Source organism: Armigeres subalbatus, chromosome 2 (genome assembly GCF_024139115.2).
Source record: "Armigeres subalbatus isolate Guangzhou_Male chromosome 2, GZ_Asu_2, whole genome shotgun sequence".
NCBI lineage: Eukaryota > Metazoa > Arthropoda > Insecta > Diptera > Culicidae > Armigeres > Armigeres subalbatus.
In genome coordinates this window covers 264449710-264472975 of record NC_085140.1, presented here as the reverse complement: position 1 = coordinate 264472975, position 23266 = coordinate 264449710, and the positions used below count along the sequence as shown (strand labels likewise).

The following is a 23266-nucleotide window of genomic DNA, read 5'->3' as shown; positions in this document are numbered from 1 at the left end:
GCAGTCTGCTCCAGCTGCGCATAGAACGCTTCTTTCTCGTCGTCGGATCTCCCTTCGTGTGGGCAGTGCACGTTGATGATGCTATAGTTGAAGAAACGACCTTTTATCCTCAGCTTGCACATCCTTGCGTTGATTGGCTGCCACCCTATCACGCGTTGGAAAAATGCCCGGATGAGCAGTTGGAATAACCTGAACCCAAATTCCTACCCCGTCCGTCCTGAATTAAGTAATTTATAACCTTGAGTCACCACGAGTATTATGGACTACGTCCCCGTTCCCTACTAAAGTTAATGATAAGATTGTAAAAATATCATACTTAAGAATAGTGGCTCCGCAAAGTGTCACACACGACTGAACCTACCAAATAAATGTAATGGTTAAAAAAAAAGAATTCGCTCTTCATTCTCATCACGCAAATGCGGTCGTTGATCGGCTTTCACCGGATAACACGCTTAATCTGCATTCCGATCACCATGATGCCAACTCCTCCAATTCCGTAAGACGATGGGTTGATTATGATAAATAATTTATTAATTATTAATAAATTTTGAAACACTTTAGTAGACAACCTTATTTGGATGAATCCAATACAGCATTTGAAGAAATTACGGGGAAAACACTACCTTCTGTCCAAAAAGTTCATACAAACTCTTCCAGACATTGGTATGAGAGATGACTCACTAGTACTAGGAATAGTCGAACTTGGGGTGATAGGGCCCTCAACAAGAATTGATGCCAATTTTACCTGACCAATGCCTGCTTTACACAGTTGAAACTGCAGCACTAGCCGTCACCACGAGGAATGCTGAAGATACGTCGGTCATATTCAGTGACTCGGCCAATTGTCCAGAAGCATTGCTGGAAACCGGGAAATCAAAACACCCACACATTCAACAAAATGAACGAGAAGTGAAGAGAAAAGATCTGCACTACTGCCGGATCCCCGAGCACTCAACCATTCCTGGAAACGACAGTGCAGATGAGGCCGCAAAATAGGGTCGCCTCAACAATGGACTGACGGATGTTGTATCCAGGCAATATATGCCTTAAGTGGAAGGATAGTTGCAACAGGAAGGATTAAATCATTCGAAAGAGACTACGTCTTGGTCATTGTTGGCTAACTAAATACCATATCTTTGAAAAACGAGAACCAGACCGATGCGACATGTGCAACAAAAACGTAACGTTCATCATATCCTAGCAGCTTGTCCAAACTTTGATCTGCAGAGGAACGGAATAGGATTCCCTATCGAAATGAATAATTTACTAAAAACAATAAGAAAACAGAAAAAAATGTCAAAAAAAATGTTCATGAAATTAGAATGTATAATTAATTATGGAGTAAAACTCGACGATATTTTAAGAGATGAATATTCAGGTTGGGTAAAATTTCAATAAACAAAAAAAAAGGTTTGTAATAATTAAAATTGGATATTGATCTGTTATTATTCAGTTCATGATTAGATTTAGATTGGTTTTCCTAATCATACATAGAACGGTTTAAACATAAATTTCTCAAATGTTCAATTGTGGAAATAAAGTTCAAGTGCACGTGAATTGCTAACATAGTTAATTTTTAATATTGTTCGAATACACACATAATGTCACCATCATGAAATCATTGTATAAAATTAATATTTATTCAATTAACCTTGGTCTTCCGGTGGATACGCTGTCCGAAAATTGATTGCTGTATTTTAATTGTAACGCCGGAAAACATCACCCTGCCACGCAATCATCCGATAATCCAATTTAGTGGAGCACACCGAGATGTCCAAATTGGATTAATATTATCAGATAGGTACTCATGGCTGCAATCATCTGCAAGAAAGAACGGGGAAATTGTGTTTCAATAATTGACGGCACCTACTGGACGGCTCCTGGACAAAGAAAACGCATTTATTCCATTAAATTACCCCGTAAAACAGAGATAAATCGACATCGAACAGGCCCAGGCAATTGAAGCGTTGGTCCAGCAAATTAAATCGAATCGACGGATTCTGTAACAGCGAAAGAAGGACGCAAAAAAAGTGTTACTCATCAGCAGTGTCATTGAAAGTGGATTAAAATTCGTTACCACTGTTATGCTGTTTCCTGCTTCATCGGTTTCGTTAGAAAGGACGGTGATCATCAGCTGCCTGGTGCTGCGGACCTATACGGTTTTGAAGGTGGCAACGACGAGTAGGAAAAGCTTGTTAGTAACACCAATCAATCAATGGGATAGCCATTTTGAAATTTAGGACTGGAGATATATTTTTTATAGCGTGCATAAAAATAAAAACACAAATAGCTGATTTACTGAATAGTTCCGATAAACATCGGATTAGCAAAACTTACCTCGTCTGTGGTGACATGGCTATGAAAGCATAAAACAAAAAGTTCCAGCATAAAACTTCCAGCATAGAGCACGGTCAACAGTAAATCTTTATCGCAGTTCACGTCCTTACATCCATCGATTTTCCTGCCAGCATTGTTCAACACACGGACAATATAAAAGTGGGCAATCAATTTTTCATCGAGTAGATATAGGGAAAAAGGAAAAGGTATAAAAGGCTTGGCAATGATTCGCTGTTCGTCGGGCTGCATAAATAGAGATAAACAGTAATCGATGTTTATATCTCGGATGAACCGGGAAGGCAATAAAATTCACATAAAACATAAATTCGAAAGCAAGCCATATAATTAGCTTTTAAGTATGATATATTTAATTTTAATTGATCATAACCCATTCCAAGACAGTACACGAAACAGATTGTTTTACTGCGTGAATTTAAGTATACGGAGGCAGCAAAGTTCATGTATTTAAACCCAAGTTTTAACAATTTGTAATAATTAACGGCATTACACAAATTTTACAGGACTAGAAGGTTTACTCAACGTAACTCTTTTCCTTAGAATCATTGAAATTATTTGCTCAATTTTTGTCAAAATGTCACCACATTTAAACCTAGTAGAACTAGGCTTCGTCACGTCATTCAGGATCAACTGCTGCAATAACTAGTCTCAATATAGCGCATCATTGTCACCAAGCATTATGGGATTGTGGGAATAAAATTGAAATCGAGAACGGATGCGGCAATAGGTGCTTTATGTGTATCGTACGATAGTAAAAATCGAATTACCTCACCCATATCATGCAGGCCACGTAGCTCATCTCCACCACTGTGACGAAGTGGTACAGAATAAAGATTAAATTTCGTACCCCAAACGACCGGTTTGTCAGTCGGATCGTCTGCCGGAGTTTGAGATAGATTTCATAAATGTGTCTCAGCTGATTGGTCCTCGTTTGGCGTGGCTTCGGATGATGGTTTTCCAATTTGTTCGCCCTGCTTTGATTGGTGACATCCTTCAGTGGGTGTCGTGCAGTGTCTGCTTCCTTTGCGCTGCATGCCTGAGCAGTGGGTCCCTTCGGATGGTGGATCCCCAGCAATCGATCCACATTTTGCCAATTTGCTTTCCATTTCGGTTGTTCGTTGTCGTTTGCCAATGTTCCGACTCCGGATAGTGCTTGTTTCAGTGCTTTATAGCGATCTTTGATCAGCTGCACATAGGAAATGTACTGCTGTTTACTGATGAGGCTCACCAGCTGGGGTATGAGACGTGTCAAAATGAAATCATTCGTCAGTTTGACGTTCTCCATGCGGCTGCTCGTCGAGTAGAAGAGTATATTGATGGAACACTTTATTGTGACTGAAGCGATGAGCAACACTGTCATGTGCCTAAAAGATATGATTCGGTCATAAGCATCATTAGTATATCATTGTTATCTTCGAAATGCAACTCAATTTAAGCCAGTATTTTTTTATTTTTCTAAAATATTATATCCTGTACAAGGAATATATCTAGTGCCGTACCAGCCAGTACACATATGATCATGACCTTACTGGCTGGAGTGGCGTTTGTCGTAGCCAAGCAAATCCGTCTTCCGTCTTCCTTTTACCAATGAAAACAAGCGCAGGACACTGAAGGATAATTCGAATGTTCACGCCTCAAAAAATGGAACACTGAATGATGCTCGTTTATTTTCACCGTTCGAATAATCTAGAATTCTCTGTCAGCCTACTGAGATTGAATCTCAAATTTCTTCTCATTAGCTTCTTAGTATGCTGGCATTTCAAATGCCTACTACGATTGAATTTCAAATTAGTTATCATTTTTTTCTATTATTGTCATTTTTAAATATTTTAGTTTAATTCATTATTTTTATCATGAAATAAGAAATACGTTCCACCTTATCAATTATTGTAACCAACGGCTTATTTATTTATTTATTCAGACTAAGGCCGAAGTGGCCTGTGCGGTATATAGAAGTCTTTTCCATTCGGCTCGGTCCATGGCTATACGTCGCCAACCACGCACTCTACGGAGGGTCCGCAAGTCATCTTCCACCTGATCGATCCACCTTGCCCGCTGCGCACCTCGCCTTCTTGTGCCCGTCGGATCGTTGTCGAGAACCATTTTCACCGGGTTACTGTCCGACATTCTGGCTACGTGCCCGGCCCACCGCAATCGTCCGATTTTCGCGGTGTGAGCGATGGATGGTTCTCCCAACAGCTGTACAACTCGTGGTTTATTTGCCTCCTCCACGTACCGTTCGCCATCTGCACCCCATCATAGATGGTATGCAGCACTTTCCTTTCGAAAACTAAAAGTGCGCGTTGGTCCTCCACGAGCATCGTCCAGGTCTCGTGTCCGTAGAGGACTACCGGTCTAATAAGCGTTTTGTAGATTGTCAGTTTGGTACGGCGGCGAGCTCTATTCGATCGGAGCGTCTTGTGGAGTACAAAGTACGTACGATTTCCAGCCACTATGCGTCTCCGAATTTCTCTGCTGGTGTCTTTTTCGGCAGTCACCAGTGAGCCCAAGTACACCAATTCTTCTACCACCTCGATTTCGTCACTACCGATGCAAACTCGCGGTGGGTGGCTCACATTGTCTTCTCTTGAACCTCTTCGTATCATGTACTTCATCTTCGACGTGTTAATGACTAGTCCGATCCGATTAGCTTCCCTCTTCAGTCTGATGGAGGCTTCCTTCATCTTCTCAAAGTTACGTGCCATAATATCTATGTCGTCGACGGAGTGCCAGCGAAGGACTCTAAGTGAAACTGTGCACCATGGTCCACCGGAAATTTAGGGGGTTTGGTGTCAGGCCCTGCAAGCCAGCCTCAAAAATAAAAAAAAACTCACGCAACGAACAATCAACAAGGGAGTACGGACCGGAACAATCGGCGAAGACCACTGCGGCGAAAAGGGACTAGCAATTGGAAACTCGGCTCGTGGAACTGCAAATCTATCAACTTCATCGCATACTCGCCGATGGGCTGACCGTGGATTCGGCATCGTAGCGCTGCAGGAGGTTTGTTGGAAGGGATCCATGGTGCGAACGTTTAGAGGTATTCATACCATCTACCAGAGCTGCAGCAACACACACGAGCTGGGAACAGCTTTCATAGTGATGGCCGATATGCGATATGATTATAAGGACGCATTCTACGCGCAGCTGGAACGTGAGTATGACAGCTGCCCAAGCCACGACGTCCAAATCATCATAGGAGATTTGAACGCTCAGGTTGGCCAAGAGGAGGAGTTTAGACTGACTATTGGAAAGTTCAGCGCTCACCGGCTGACGAACGAAAACGGCCTACGACTAATTGATTTCGCCGCCTCCAAGAATATGGCCATTCGCAGCACCTACTTCCAACACAGCCTCCCGTATCGGTACACCTGGAGATCACCACTGCAGACGGAATCACAAATCGACCAAGTTCTGATTGATGGACGGCACTTCTCCGACATTATCGACGTCAGGACATATCGTGGCGCTAACATCGACTCTGACCACTATCTGGTGATGGTTAAGCTGCGCCCAAAACTATCCGTCATCAACAATGTTCGGTACCGACGACCGCCGCGGTACGACCTAGAGCGACTGAAGCAACCTGATGTCGCCACTGCATACGCGCAGCATCTCGAGGCAACGTTGCCGGAAGAGGGTGAGCTCGATGGGCCCCTCTTGAGGACTGCTGGAATACAGTCAAAGCAGCCATTAACGACGCAGCGGAGAACAACGTCGGGTATATGGGTCGAGGTCGACGGAACGATTGGTTCGACGAAGAGTGCAGACAGATTCTGGAGGAGAAGGACGCAGCGCGGGCGATCGCGCTGCAGCAAGGTACCCGGCAGAACGTGGAACGTTATAGACGGAAGCGGAGACAGCAGACCCGCCTTTTTCAGGAGAAGAAACGCCGCCTGGAAGAAGCGGAGTGCGAGGAGATGGAACAGCTGTGCCGTTCTCAAGATACACGCAAGTTCTATCAGAAGCTCAACGCATCCCGCAAAGGCTTCGTGCCGCGAGCCGAAATGTGCCGGGATAAGGATGGGAGCATCTTGACGTGTGGTGATCGAAACACAGCAGCACTACGAGGAACATCTGAATGGCGCTGAGAGTACAGGCAGTGAAAGTCAAGGCAGCGGAGGAGATGACTACGTCAGTTCAGCGGACGATGGAAGCCAACCAGCCCCCACCTTGAGGGAAGTTGAGGATGCCATTCAACAGCTAAAGACCAATAAAGCAGCTGGTAAGGATGGTATCGGAGCTGAGCTCATCAAGATGGCCCCGGAAAAGCTGGCCACTTGCCTGCACAAACTGATAGTCAGAATCTGGGAAACTGAACAGCTACCGGAGGAAGGAAGGGGTTATATGCCACATCTACAAGAAAGGCGACAAGCTATGGAGTGTGAGAACTTTCGAGCGATCACCATCCTTAATGCCGCCTACAAAGTGATATCCCAGATCATCTTCCGTCGTCTGTCACCATTAGTGAACGAGTTCGTGGGAAGTTATCAAGCCAGCTTCGTTGACGGCCGCTCGACAACGGACCAGATCTTTACTGTACGGCAAATCCTTCAAAAATGCCGTGAATACCAGGTCCTAACGTACCATCTGCTCGTTGATTTCAAGGCGGCATACGACAGTATAGACCGCGTAGAGCTATGGAAAAATTTGGACGAGAACAGCTTCCCTGGAAAGCTTACCAGACTGATCAAAGCAACGGTGGATGGTGTGCAAAACTGTGTGAAGATTTCGGGCGAACACTCCAGTTCGTTCGAATCGCGCCGGGGACTAAGTCAAGGTGATGGACTTTCGTGCCTGTTGTTCAACATTGCGCTGGAAGGTGTCATGCGGAGAGCCGGGTGTAACAGCTGGGGTACGATTTTCAACAGATCCAGTCAATTTATTTGCAACGCGGATGACATGGACATTGTCGGCCGAACATTTGCAAAGGTGGCAGAACTGTACACCCGCCTGAAACGTGAAGCATCAAAAGTTGGAATGGTGGTGAATGCGTCAAAGACAAAGTACATGCTTGTGGGCGGAACCGAGCGCGACAGGGCTCGCCTGGGAAGCTGTGTTACGATAGACGGGATACCTTCGAGGTGGTCGAGGAATTCGTCTACCTCGGATCCTTGCTAACGGCTGACAACAACGTTAGTCGTGAAATACGAAGGCGCATCATCTGTGGAAGTCGGGCCTACTACGGGCTCCAGAAGAAACTGCGGACGAAAAAGATTCGCCACCGCACCAAATGTGTCATGTACAAGACGCTTATAAGCCGGTTGTCCTCTACGGATATGAAACATGGACATTGGACAATGCTCGAGGAGGACTTGCAAGCACTCGGAGTATTCGAGAGACGGTTGCTTAGGACCATCTTTGGCGGTGTGCAAGAAGACGGTGTGTGGCGGCGAAGAATGAACCATGAGCTCGCCCAACTCTACGGCGAACCCAGTATCCAGAAGGTAGCTAAAGCCGGAAGGGTACGATGGGCAGGACATGTTGCAAGAATGCCGGACAGCAACCCTGCAAAGATGGAGTTCGCATCCGATCCGGCAGGCACGAGACGGCGTGGAGCGCAGCGAGCGAGATGGGCAGACCAGGTGCAACACGACTTGGCGAGCGTGGGGCGTATCCGAGGATGGAGAGATGCGGCCTCGAACCGTGGCGGATGGAGAGATGCGAATTGTGGCGTCAAATTGTTGATTCTGTGTTATCTGTTTAGATGTAAACTAAATAAATGAAAAAGAAACTTATTGAAAATTGTACCACTCGTGTTAATCCCTGCTCTTCGTATTACCCCTTCCAAAGCGATATTGAATAGCAGACACGAAAGACCATCACCTTGCCGTAACCCTTAAGGTGATTATAGAATGAAGCCCGTGGTGAATTTCAAATTCACGTCACGTTTATTAAAATTTATTTTTAAAAGCCCAAATCTGGCGTATTAGTTTTCGTACAGTGCTGAAACTCAAATTATGATTGTTCAGCATAACTAATCAAACGATCTAGGGAGAACGGTCCAAAATGCACCCCCTAAGCTTTTTCGATGGTTTCGCCCATATAAACATAAAAACCCAACCATTTCAACGTATAGATGCAAAATTTACAAACCCAGCTACATTTCACAATGATCTCCTATTCAAAACAATTAGGTTTTCATGACTTTCTAACGTATTTAAAAAATGTTTTAAAAATAGGCCTGGGGCAAAACGCCCGAATGGTGGTCTAAAATGACTCAATTGCATGTAAAATGATGGTGAACGCATGGTTGTTTGTTTTTTCTTAATGGATTGAACTACAATCTTACGGATGTGGTGGAAGAATAGCAAAACATTAAATTTGAGTGAATATGAAGGGATTTTGCTAAATTTTTCCAATGTAGCTCAATGATGGATAACTAATCATGAATTGTAATGGTAATATTCGTTCATAAATGTATTACAACAGATTATATGAACGATTTTATGAGTAAGGCCATTTTGCCCCAGGGGTGCATTTTGAACCGTTCTCCCTACCGCTATTTCAGCCCCATACGCGTTATGGTTCTTTCATCTCGTGCTCTTGAAAAAAATATTGGAAAAGCACGTGGCTTACAAAATGTCCGATTTCTGGCTTCATTATATAATCACCTTAATTCCCATAAAGTGATATTTCTCTGAAAGCACTTATGTTCCCATAGAATAGTATTGAAGTACTGAAATTCCAGTTATTCAGTGGCCACCCGTTATATTTGATATTATGCTACTGCTACATCTACCTTTTAGTGCTCTATTCGATTTTTTCGATCGATCGATAATCACCGAAATGGACTCCAGTGTACTTGTTTTGCAAAATCATGAAGTTTGATATGTCGCAAGATGGGCTCTAATATTGATCGAAAATTGGCCACTTCCCCAAGGGAACCAGGCTCTGGAAGTACCCGGAGTGTGGCCAATTCGATCGAAAGTTGCCGAAATGAACTCCAGTGTATTTGTTTTGCAAAATCATGATGTTTGATATGTCGCAAGATGGGTTCCAAGATTGAACGAAAATTGGCCACTTCCCCAAGGGAACCAGGCTCTGGAAGTACCCGGAGGGTGGCCAATTCGATCGAAAGTCACCGAAATGTACTCCAGTGTACTTGTTTTACAAAATCATGAAGTTTGACATGTCGCACGATGGATTTTGAAGCCTATCTGCCAGTGACCATTTTTTCCGGGAGGGAGGTAACCCCAGTACTCCCCGGAATATATCCGGAACCATGGCCATTGCACAAAGATTGACCTCGTTTCCTAAAACTATAGGAATTTTGTGATCGATTCCAGAAGATTGCTTGAAAATCCGTTAGAAATTGGCTGAGCTGCGTGGTTTTGAATTTTGAGTTTTGTCGTAAAATGGGGGTTGGGGACGTACGTGTTAAACTTGATTGTATATGTCGTTTCACATCAATATGTGTATCCCTTGTACTGTGTCCGTCCAAACCATTGCTTCGGCAAAGTTAGTCAATCTAATTACTTGGAATGGGTGCACCCATTGGACGAAATGATTAAGGATGACCAATTAGCAACGTCAACTTCAATCATCATTTACTTACGCCAATCGAGCTGAATCCTTTCCGACTGTTCCGACTGTCTAATCAAGAACATAACTAAATTCCGCGCAAACAACCACCCCCCATAAAACACGCTTTCTATATATAGATTATACTTACGCCAGCCAAAGTCCACTCCGGGCCGCAATGTTTAATCGGCTCATCAAAAGATCATCAATCTCAAACAGCGTGTTAATGAGCTTCATTAGCGAGTGCTGATTGAAAAGCGCTGTACTGACTAATGCAACCACGAGGCAACATCCAGCGTACTGATTGGTCAGCTCAATTACCAGCCGGACCAAATCCTCCCATTGCATTTTCGAGGACAGCTCCAGCGTCGTGGAAACGTGATACACGGCATAGGCGGAACAGAACGCCAGGGCGTGCACAATTCCGATAATTGAAACTTCCAAGCTCCTCCGGGATGCAAATTTTTGTCGATTCGAATCGTTACGTAAAGTGGCTCCCATTATGCTGCTCTCGAGGGTGTTGTTTTGAGCGGTGATGTTGTTTCTGTTGCCGCCATTTGCCATAGTAATCCCGCTTCGGTAATGGTTGTTCGCACAGATGTTGTTATAACGATGGACGCGGTTTGCTGATGAATAAACAAATTAAACCAATGTGTATTATAGCGATTGAGTCATTTATAATCAGAATCGAACAGCCATGATTCAAATTGAGATTTAATGTGACATCACCCCGGAATCCTCCAGGAACATAGAAAACTCTGTGACTTCTATAATATGCAGATTTTATAAATATTACAAAAGTTTCAACACTTATATATTCCATTTGTAAAAACTACACTGCCGTCATACACATTATTGTCTCATTTTGCTGGGATACGGGACAGTTATGCGCATAACGGTAGTGGTAGTAAAGTCTCATAGACTTAAAAATTTCACACCTCTAAATGCATTTATACTGGCCGGTCGATAACTGCAACACATTTTAGTCGTTGAGCGTACTTTACTTAAGAGTTGTCACTGCTTCGACAATTCCTGATGGCAATGTTTTATTTACGCTTCTATTCCAACGGCGACATAATGACAAGCGCCAAGCGATAGAATCGCGTCGCATGTGTTTGGAGGAACCTTGGAGGTTCTTGGCACAAAGACTAATTTATTTTATTTCAAATGACTAAAATAGACTGAATTTCACTATGTCTTGATTAAATTTATTCAATCGGAATAGAATCAGAACTTTCTCAAATTCCATCTGAATTCATCTCTTTATTTCACTTGTAATATGAGATTTGCATTGATTGTTTTTTTCGGCGAGTGAAGACATCACATTGATTTTCCAGACTATCCGGACGCTTCAGCCGATTTACTGGCCTTCGACCATCTTCTGCGGACAAATCTTCCGGTCACTTCTTCATGAATAGACAGCGTAATGCGCTTCCAAGTATAGATTCCATTTCGAGCTTATTTGCTCCGTGAAGGAAATGCTAAAAATATTATAATAGCTTTGTTTTTACGTAGGATTTTACAATAAAATTAACTCACAACACACAACCGCAATACAATCCATTTGTTTTCAATATTTCACTTGATTCTGTGTCTATAAGTCCAATATGAGAAGTTCTATGAGAAATTGGCCCCTCATCACTTCATCAGGTACCACGTCAGAATAATGATAACAGAGAGCTCGGTACAAAGTTCAACGACAAATGGTAAAATGGATTACAGTAAAAAAATATACAAATTTCGATGAAAACCAAGGAGCTCGGTAATATTCATGTTTGACGTTTAATTTTAAAGAGGGATCAGTTAGCAATATTACCGATGTCAGTAGTTTCTGAATATTTAACTGAGCTTACGGTATAAAATTATTTTAACAGAATGAACGAATCAACGATGTGTACACAAACTCGTCGCATACATCATTATCATAAGTAACGATTGTTCCAAAATATATGAATTCGTCGACAACTTCATATCGCTTTCCAACCTTAGATACTTAGATTTGAAAGTTTTTATGATTAGTTCTGTTCTATCCAACTTTCCACTCTTGCCATAATGGCGGATGCTATAAAGTTTTTGACATTAACTGGCCACTGAACTGAAATTTTCGTTGAAGCAAGCTATAATGTTCTTCATCACCAATGACAGCCAAAAATTTGTTGTTTTCTAACAACATAAAAACTTATATATGAAAACATGTCTTTAAAACATAAAAAAAATACATTGCAAACGAGATTGAGGAGTGTTATCCATTGATACTTGGCACAATCAAGTATTCGTTCTTTAATCGACATATAAAAGATACAATACAAACACAAGCAGCTCTAAAAAAACCTCAAGTAATTGCAAGTTTTCATCAGAAAAACTGAATTGCCGATAACTAGTCCCAACTTCACAGGAGCTATCCGCCAACATGAGCACTATATCAGAGTAAACCGTCAGAAGGTGACTACTAAAAGTTAATCACAAGAAAACGATGAGAGATAGGCTGTATAACGTTTGACAGGTGTTTCAATATCCTGTATTTAAGAGATAGTCGTGGAACATTTGAAGTTATGTTGCAACATCATTTGAAATTGTGTAGGTGTTCGATTCCAAGCCAACTTAGGTGTTCCATCCTCAAGTAGTGTCCAACGTACCCGTACTCCAACCGGTAATGATTAAAAAGGGACTGTTTCGTTCCCACTTTCATCAGAAGCCAACCACAAGAACTGCTACCTAAGTGGCCAAAGTATGCTTGTATGAACTGTATCCGGCTTAAGGTGTTTACTCGCATTTTTCCTACTTCTAATTGAAAAACAAAACACTTCATCGAACCTGCACAGAGCAAAAGTGTTCCTTCTTCGGAGGCCTCGAACGAAAATAAAAATGACACACTCGACATTTCAATTAAGTAGCATCAGAGGAAAAACAAAACTCGTATTTCATTTCAGTCAATTCAACATAGGGTAGACCGTTGCGCAGGATTTTGATTTTGTTTGTCATATGTATCATCACGTACTCTACACTAAAAACTATTGAAAAATTTTTAATTAGAGGTGTAGAAGAAGAAGAAGAAGATCTCCTCATGCGATTATACATTTCAGCTCGCAACTCGATTTATGCAATTGCACAACATGTGACTACCGCGAGTGTTGCAATATAAGATTGCAATGATTTTTGTCTGAAATTGGAAAAATTTGTATTGGACATTTGTTGCAATGTCTCAATATTAGAAATTCTATGAAGTTCATTGGTACTATACTGTCGCTAACCGCAAGTCAGACTTATCTGTATATGGGCGCCATATACAGATCAGTCTGACTTGCGGTTAGCGGCAGTATACCACGGAGGCAACTTCAAAATCATTTTCAAAATTTTATTTTGCATCCCCTGAAGTGCCTTCTTTCTGGTATTGCAGCAACTAGACCATATTTGCACAGCATACAACATGGCTGGTCTAAAACATTGTTTGTAAATCAAAAGTTTGTTCTTAAGACAAAGTTTTGATTTTCTGCTTATAAGTGGATATAGACACTTAATATATTTGTTACATTTGACTTGAAGGCCTTCAATGTTGTTTTAAAAAGTTAGTTTTTGATATAGCAGAAGTTCTAAATATTTAGCTTCGCTAGACCAATTAATTGGAACCCCCTTCATAGTGACAATATGTCTGATAGAAGGTTTCAAATAAGAAACTCTCGGCTTATGTGGGAAAATTATAAGCTGAGTTTTGGAAGCATTCGGGGAAATTTTCCATTTTTGCAAGTGGAGAAAATATCCAAAATTTTTTGCAATCTACTACAAATGACACGAAGGCTTCTCCATTTGGCTAAGAGGCCCGTGTTATCTGCAAACAAAGATTTTTGACACCCTGGTGGTAAATCAGGTATGTCAGAAGTAAAAATGTTATACCACGGTGTGCCTGTGACCGTTATTAACGAAAAAATGTCCATCCATTCTGAACTCGCCTTTCGAAAGATATAATATCCAGGCATCGGCTATGAAAATTTCAAAATATTTCATCTAGGGAATCGAAAGCTATAGCAGATACAAATTTAATGATTTTTGCGTTCGATATTTCACTAATATGCAACCATATATATCGTGAATTTCCTCCTGATTACATCAAAATAAATTATCATCAAATATGCAATGTGCAACCTCAATCAACTAAAACCTAAAAACCTTTTCTTTAAATAATAAAAAAATAGCAAAGGATGTTATAGATAACATTGTTCTAATATCAATGCCAAAATAGACAATACAACCACAATACACTATTCAAATTACAGAATTATTGCACTTCAATCTCCTAATCATACCAAAGTGTGAATATTGTCTATGACAGTTAGTAACTACACTCTGTATGACGACTCTTTTTTTTCCTAAGCAATGGAGAGGGAATCTGCTCAACAGACATCCTGGGTTGACCAGGAAGTGCGGGGTTAGGGACCACCTAAAACAGCAAACGAGGGAGGCAGGACTACATCCCCGACCCGCTAAACCGTTTCCATTGCCGCCAAGCCCTTAGTCCCTTCGGTACAACGAGAAAGTAATGCTTCATAGGGGGGCCAGCGCCAGCGCATTGCCGGCTTTCCAGGTGGCCTTACACGCCCTATGTCCTCGGAAGGTGGGAAGGGTAGACTTCGCGCCTGCTTCCCTCTGCACGACTGGTATCAAGAATGATGATGCCGCGTGCACCCCAAATTTACCTTTCTGCGATAGGGCCTATTCGCCAGCACACAGCGGGACTTGCCGACGCGGTGCCTACGCCTACCCCAGCCTTGACGAGGACCCCTTTCCGTCCTCGGGCTCGGAACCCGCCCGGTTGACCGACGCCGCGAAAGCGACGATACCATGTTGTTCTTCGCGCGGCCACTTGCTCGATAAAAGGATCGAGTTCGACCACAGGGCATGACCACCGGTATGACCCATGAAGCCGACTCCGAACCCTTGGACTACCTCTTGTTTGCGCCTAACTAGCCATCCTTGAGTCCACGTACCACCTTCTGTGTAGCTCCGAGACGATTTGGACGATAGCCGATAAAACGGCGTTCCAGTCAACTTCATCTTTACACATCCTCCGAACTAGGTTGTCCGGGGTAGTGTCCAAACCACATGTTGCAAGCATGTGGTCACGCATTGCGCGAAAACGTGGGCACACGAACAACACGTGTTCCGCCGTTTCCTCTAAACCTGCGCACACCAAACACTCGGGCGAGGCCGAGCATGCCAGCTGCGTTACTTGCACTGTGAATTTGCAGCACGCTTAAACGCCGGGCACTTCGAACCCCCCATGGGGTGCTTACTGTTCACAGCTTTGCTGGAACAAATCAAACATATGGGAGGGTTCGTGCAGCATTGTGCCTTATGTCCCTCCAATCCGCAGCGTCGACAGAGCTTGCTTCTGTCAGTGCCATTGCTTGTGCCCCAGTTCCAGGCACTTGAAGTAAACTTCGGGTTGCTCGTATATGCCCACAGGGCACACCGACCATCCCACCTTGACGCTCCCTAACTTGACTACTTTGGAGGCATCCGCTGCAGATAGCCGAACCAATGCTACCTGTGTCCATGCCGGACCTTTCCGTAGCCGAACGGCTGCGGTGGGCGTCTCCACTTCACACTGTCGCCGCAGTGCCATGACGAGTTCTTCGACTTCGGTGATCTCGTCCTGGTCTTTAACCCTTGGATTCACCTCCGTCGTGAGTGTCCTCACCTTGACCGTCTCGCCTAGGACTTTCTCCGCCAACTTCTTGTAGGCGGCGCCCTTTTGCGAGACGCCCCGCTTCAGCTCGAGGATCATCTCGCACGTCCGGGTGTGTTTTATTCGACGTACGTCGGCGCCGAGTTCACCGAGCTTGACGTCACTCCTCATCGCCTTCAAGACGTCCGAGTACTTAGCCTCGTCCGCCGTGATGACTAGGGCATCGTTTCCTCTTGTTCTTGACCAGGGTCCAGGAGACGTCATCCCCCTCTAATTCCCTGGTCTGGGGCGGCTGAGAGTTCTCAGCCTGCCGTAACCCCTGTAGCGACCCTAAACGCCATGCAATAATCATCATTTTTCATCTATATTTAAAGTATGTCATATAAACGAACGAAAGGAAAGATTGGACAGGTTGGAACCTGTACATTTATGTTTATCAAATAGCAACCGCTGTTGAAAATAAACAACGGATATTTAAGTATAAGCAAAACTTGGCGAATAAGCTGGCCTAGAAATAGTAGCTGACTCAATTGTTAAATAATTGTTTATTTAGAGAGTACGAATGCTCTCGGAGCAGAATGTCACATGAGAGTAAATGTAGGTAGCACGCAACATTCTGCAACATTATTGAAAATGAGAGGAAAATTGTAAACAATAGCCAGTAGTTATAAATAACGTTTTTGTAAATAAAGAAGAGAGTCGGATTTTGAACTTGGAGTTAGCAAGTCACATCAGAACTGTTCTAGTGTTTTATTTTTCAAATTGTGATGACTGTTTTCCCGAAAACTAACCGCTCGAGCTTGCGCACCCCTTACCACCGTCTTTCCTGGGTGAACGGACCTTTCCAGGTCCTTCCTCCCACGGTTTGGGAGGTACCTGGCCGGGGTTCAGCTTCCCAGCCCCACTACCCTTGTTTGGGGTAGTAACCCTCCGCGTTTTGGAGCGGCCCCCAGGGAGCTCATCCCCTGGAGACTGTCTCCCCCGTTTTTGTGTCTGCTCCGTTGGAGCAGTGACCCCCGACGTGCCCACCGTCTTCGCTGGCACGCCCTCGGTCGATTCGACCTTGCCCGAGTCCGTGAATCCTTGGGCCTCAGTCTGGGTAGACCTCGAAACCACGGATTTCACGGGTTTACACTTGGCCGTCCCGACCGCCCTCTCCAGCTGGGCGTCCAACATCGACTTTCGAAGTTTCAGCAAGCTCCTCTTGAGGTCCTTACTGATATTATGCTTCGATGACACAAAGTCGATGATGGCATCCAGCTGTTCCGTCGCCACCTCGAAGGCCGAAAGCCCATCGCGTTTGCGGCTCATCGCCTTCACAAGCCATGGGCCGTGTATAACCTCTACCGGCGGAACCTGGGAGATGGTTAAGTGACCCACGCTTACGCTGCGCACTGAGTTGCAGACTATTGCTTCTGGCCTCATAGGCGGAGACCTGAACAACCCATCTCTTGCGAAGGGGTTGTCGCCTACACTACTACCACTAATTGAAGAATTGACTTGGTTTTTCATTTCGGTCCCACGAGTTGCTCGGGAAAAAAAGGTCCACCACGCCAGAGCCCAGCATGATGCGGTAAGGGACAATTATTGTGGAGGGTGCCCAGGTACCCCACAGGCTCCGTTAAAGGCCTAGCTCATTATTTCACCCCCCTGGCCATGCATCCCCTCGGCACGGGTCGCTTAACGCCTTGGGATTAGGGGTTAGGGACGATGGTCCCTTTGGACCAATGAGAGATTTTAAAAGACTGAAACTATTTAAGAAAAATTTTACAGTCATGAGACGAGTTTAGTACAGTTCCATTTAATTTCACCAAATCGTATTACCCTTATATATACGTATTTCGACCTCAACTGTAAGGTCGTCTTCAGTGTCTCGTACTTCACTTGACTCAAGTCTGTTGACTTGTAAGGTCGTCTTTAGTGTCTCGACTTGAGTCGAGGCAAGTACGAGGTTTTGGGTTATAGTTGATTGAGGTTGCAAATTGTATATTCGATGATAATTTATTTGGATGTAATCAGAAGAAAATTCACGGTATATATGGTTGCATATTAGTGAAATATCGAACGCAAAAATCATTAAATTTGTTACTGCTATAACCCCCCAGTATGCTGCCTTGGGGAACACCAGCCCTTACAGGTAATCTATCAGGTTTAGAATTCTGACTATTTTAAAGGGTGTACGGAATCAAATTGCACCATTTTCAAAAGTCGATAACATTTCACCTACTGGGCTGATTACAATGAAATTTTGGGAAAGACGGCTTCAGCATGTGTTATTCACACTGCGTGAATTTCATTATGAAACTTCCAGTAGTTTCGGAAATACAGACGAAGGAACAGGACGTGTGAAAATAAATCTTGCGCATTCACCTCCATATTCCACATCTTATAAAAAGATGCTAGTAATCCAATTTTTTGCCTTGACCCCGATTGATTATTACGGAACATAAAATGTTAATTTGGCCTTTCGCGTCAACATTTCGTATTGGTTTCTAACTCCAACGTTAACATTTTCGTTTATCCGACTAATACAGGTAAACTTTTCAAAAAACTTTCTGTTTTGTCGCTTCTATAGTAAACAACCAAAATCAAAAAAATAAGAAAAGCGCTGCAATCTAATTTTGGACTGATATTTGTCAGATTTTGAGAGAGCATCAATCTCATTGTTCAGGCCGGTTCACACTGCAGCACTTTTTTGATTTTTTGTTTTCGATTTTTGTAATAGTTAGAAGCGTCAAAAAATATGATTTCTTTGGGAAAGTTGACTTTAATTAAGTTAAATAATCGACTGCGACAATAAAATTAGTTAATATTTTTGTTGGGATAGATTTCAGGATGAAAAATGTTAGTGAAGGACTTTTACAAAATCTTATGAGTTCATGTAAGAAAAAAGTTTCAGCATTTGGATGTAATTACAGTGAAACAGTGATACATAGTCAAAGCTTCTATATTGTATTTCAGTCCCTGAAAATTTCATGACAATCGGTTGATAGACTAATTTTTGGCGAGTAGTTCAAAGTGGTGCAATTTGATTCCGTACACCCTTTAGATCAGTTTAGTAATGTACAGAGGAAATTTTACAAACAAACCTTCATGCCAAACACTGTTAAATGCTTTCTCTATATCAGGAAGAGCAACTCCAGTCGAATATCCTTCCATAGTGTTTGAATGCCCATAACGAAAACTAAATTGCTCAGCTGCAAAAATAGAATGGTCATAATATGAACCATCATTCTATTTAAAATTATCTTTTCAAACAGTTATTGAAGAAAGCAAACTGATTGGGCGATAACTAGAAGCCTCAGCTGGATTTTTGTCCGGCTTCAAAATTGGAACAACTTTGGCGGTTTTCCATTTATTTGGGAAGTATGCCATTCGAAAACATTTGTAAAATAAATTAACCAAAATGGATAAAGAGCTCGCAGGAAGTTTTTTGATAAGTATGTAGAAAATACCATCATCACCCGGGGCTTTTTTATTGTAAAATTTTCTAGTAATAGATCTCACTTTATCCAAATTAGTTCTCTTGATTGAGAATGTCTTCGAAGCTCCGTGTAACCTGATCCTCAATTGAACTAGTGAGACCTAGACTAAAATTATGGGCACCCTCGAACTGCTGAGCAAGTTTTTGAGCCTTTTCGTCATTTGTTTATAAAATTTTATTCCCCTCTTCAAGCGCTGGAATTGGCTTTTGAGGTTTTTTTTAAAGAATTTTCGTTCATTTCCAAAATGGTTTCGAGCTGGGATCCAACTTCGAGACATTATTCTCAAAGTATAAGTATTAAGGTATTTCTCAGAACAGCAAAACATTTTTGAATTTCATTTATCAAATCTCGCCAAATTGACGAAGTGTGTCATTTTTGTTTTCGTTCGAGCTTTCCCAAGAAAGAACACTTTTACTCTGTGCTGTGTTCGATTGAGTGTTTTGTTTTTCAGCCAAAGAGAAGCAACGAGAAATATATTTTAATACTAGCGAAAGAAACCCAGCTTTGCCCGGGTGTTGCAAATGCCACAATGAACTATTTGCAGCGCCGCACTCTAGATTAATTTCCGTGCGATTGTCTTGCTTTCCTCAACAGCTCACCCAAAATAGTATTTCAATATTTTTTCACCTTTCCCCGTTAAATTCAGCCACTTTTTGTATATACAAACATTTCTGACACCAAAACGAATCGATTAGGGAAAAAATCTTGCGGTTAACCGGTTCGTGAGGTAAATCGTCAGGAAGGAAATCTTAACTCATTTTCATTTAAATTGATTTTCAAAGTTTTAGCCAAGCAATCTATTCAAGATTACAAAGCTACACTTTCCTATATGAAGGTTCTACTAAATAAGTATAAACTGAACAATACAATGTCGAAAGGCGGTTGGTTAATATAATTTTTTTTTTGGGAATGGGAATGTTAAACTAAATTCCGGTGAGGGCTATAAATTTCACACATGGTGCTTTCTTAAGATTACAGAACAAGATTCAGATATATCTGCTAACACAGGATACTTTACTAACTGGCGCAAATTTGCGAAATAATTCAATTGTCGCAAAAATTCGTCACGCACATACAATAGTTACACATAAAACCAGGGAAAAGGGATACAGCCGAGCATTGAGTTCTGCCTAGCCTAGTAACAGCAACATATTTTCTCTATAACTTTTTTTCGTTTCATAATAATTGTATGGAAGTGCTAATGACTCACAACGTCAAGTTCATGTTGGAATGGCATCTTTGATTTTGTGTTGGATGCCACCCGTTCGGGTGGAATGAAACTACTTTTCTTACCGCTGGTATCAACCTGAAAAATGATAATAAGAATTGACCGATATTCTCCGGAGAAAATTATTCAAATGCAAAATGCAACCCGATTAGCAAAATGTATTGCTTTTCTCTGTGTAAGCTTCAAACTTAACCTTCCTACATTACTAAAAAATGCCCATACCCAAAATTATCGTCAGGTCATAAATTTTCTGAAAACGACTTCAGATTACTGATCAGCCACACAGCCACTGTAATCGTCGGAGAAAGGATCGTCACTTGGCCATTTTTATATGGACGAAAAGTGCACACGAATATCGGGCAAGAACGTTTTCATTGCAGTTTTCTATCAAAAATATGCCCAATACTATTTCGGAGATGATGAATAATTACCTGGTTGGCTACAGCGTCGATACACCTATGTCTGGCGTATTGTTGAGCTCCGTAATCGTCGGTATTGGGCGATGTTCCTCCAGTTTCCTCGAACGTTTAGGGTTCCCAGGTCCGATTCCACCGCGTGTAGCCAGCGTGTTTGTGGCCTTCCACGCAGTCATCGGCTTCTACCTGGTTCTATGTCGAATATTGTTTTCGCTATTCTTTCTTCCAACATTCGCACTAAGAGACCACCCCACTGAAGTCTGCCGTATTTTATACGATTCACAATATTTTTTCTTTGTATGTAGGGGGGATGTGATGTCAATGAAGAAGAAGCACGTTGTTCAGTTCGCATAGCGGGCTGAGAGATGGGCTTGTTAGCCACCAACATCATATGCCGCAAATCATCGTTGGAAGCGATCGACGCTTTGATGACATGAATATAACCAACACCAGCAGCATCGACACTACGTCCATCCAACCAGCGAAGGAGCGCCCGACTCCGACGACGAACGAGCAAGTGAATATCAGTGTTTGACCTGGCTAAAGGTCTGTGAGTAATATATGTAGTGTGATTTATACCTGACAAAGGGTAAAGTGATAAACTGTTGTAAGACCCGGCAAACGGTCTAATTCATTGTAATAATGAGTGTAGAGAAAATGCAATAAATATGAAGTGTAAAGTGAATTTCTTCCGTGGTTTCGTTTCAATGTCCTGAAGTCCGCCCACATAGTACAATGGTGCTCTATGATGAGCACTACCCATCCCGAAGAGTGTTTATTGAGTGAAATTGAGGTGCTGCCAATCGAGCGAGACTGATCCAGTCCACCACCATCGAGGTGAAGTCACAGGGACTGGGAAGGAGCTTCCAACTGGCTCCGTCGCTGCGGGACGCGAGCAACAATCCATATCCGCAGATCTGCTTCCACAACCCGCCATCCCAAGAATTACCTATACAGTCCATTTTTGAAAGATTCAACACATGGTCTTCAGGGACCAAAATGGACATAATAGGTTGCTATCGGTTTTGTTCATAGCATTATTGGCATGGTAGACTAATTGTTCTGCAAAGATGTAATCATGCACATGGCCTTTAAGGGTATGTTTGGACCCCATGGGTTGCTATTGGTTTCATGCCAAGCGTAAGTGACCTGGTAGATCAAGGCTCTGAAATCCAGAACAGTATGGAGAACGTAGAACATCTGTAGAACTATTATCTGCATTCATTATTCTCCATCTCTGAAATAGTATTGGATGCTTTTTTTGAGAAAAATAGCAATAAAATCGCTCATGCGCTATATTCGTTTGCAATTTTCGTCCATATAAAAGTGGCCAACCGACGATCTTTTCTTCGACGATTACAGAATGTTTCTGAAAATTCATGAGCTGACGATTATTTTGGTTACATACTCATGTGAATTTGGCAGAGAAATGCCTGAGAGGGTCAATATGACCCGAACACCGTAAGTGTGAGTTTTATTTTGGAGCCTTTCAGGGACGTCGTACAAAGTAGGTTAGCGTTCAGGAACATACTTTTCCACGAAATAGGAAACGTCAAGAAATTTCAGACCTTCACATTGTTGCTTAAAAATTTATTACAATTCGAAAGTGCGATTCGGGTTATATTGACCCGAATACGAGATGAAGGTTAAAAGAAATGAAACTGATGTCAAAAAGCATAAGACCTACTTGCTTGCAGTGCAAATATGAGGGAGGTTCATATTCAATCAAAATGGTTTGTTTCATGACTAGATTAGATTTCAATGCAAATCATAATTTGTTGTTTCTAAATAAATTCATTCATGTGAACACCAAGCTTTCAGCCTTGATGAACCAATATCCTTATTATAGCATTATACATTATAAGAAATGTTTTGCATGCATACCTACCATTTCCAAAAGCAATCGAATTGCCTCCAGGGCCGTTATTCTCCCGGTGCAGGCCACGGTGCGGGCGAGATTCTCGGTCATCGTTGTCATAATCGTCATTCGAATGGTTGTCATCCTTGCTGTCGCTTTGATAAACCCAACCAGGACTGTATGTAAATGCGTTGAGGCAAAATAATTTCCCAACCAAATATAATGGGATTATGGCGAAGCGCAAATTAATTTCTGGCATGTCGATCGTCCAGAGTCCTACAGGCCCGGGCGCCAGTTACGCTTGGTATGAACCGAAAATCGAGTGAGACAAACACGCCGCACTATAAAAGAGTGGGTGTTTCAATTATGTCCGAAGGACCACCCAGGCGTTGATGATGCTGACGCGTGCTGGCTGTGGCTGGGTGTTGTTTTAGTCTGCAATGTTCGGAGAAGTATTTTGATACACAAAAATCAATTAATGGCAAGGCGACAGATTATTTTCAGCTGAAATATGCGTACAAAGCAACGAGATGATTTACGGCGAAAAGGTCAGATAGGTATTTCGGAAATAGTATTTTACACTGGAATTGTGTGGCGAACAAGTTCTATTTAGATTTGCAAGCAACTGTGTATTATGATATTAATTTCTGATGATTTCCATTAACGGAGCAGTGATTTAATATCAGAGACTGTTAGTTTCGTTATTAGAATAATCGG

General features: G+C 42.4%; 1 protein-coding gene across 1 annotated transcript; it reads right to left on the bottom strand.

Moving 5' to 3' along the window:
- Positions 1-1617: 1617 nt before the first annotated feature.
- Positions 1618-22979, bottom strand: LOC134216279 (uncharacterized). Its single transcript, XM_062695212.1, has 7 exons — positions 22580-22979; positions 10031-10505; positions 3123-3719; positions 2338-2461; positions 2078-2152; positions 1917-2000; positions 1618-1821 (listed from the first exon to the last, which is right to left on the bottom strand). The coding sequence occupies exons 1-7, from the start codon at positions 22806-22808 to the stop codon at positions 1753-1755; spliced, it is 1653 nt and encodes a 550-aa protein (XP_062551196.1). The 5' UTR covers positions 22809-22979; the 3' UTR covers positions 1618-1752.
- Positions 22980-23266: the final 287 nt, after the last annotated feature.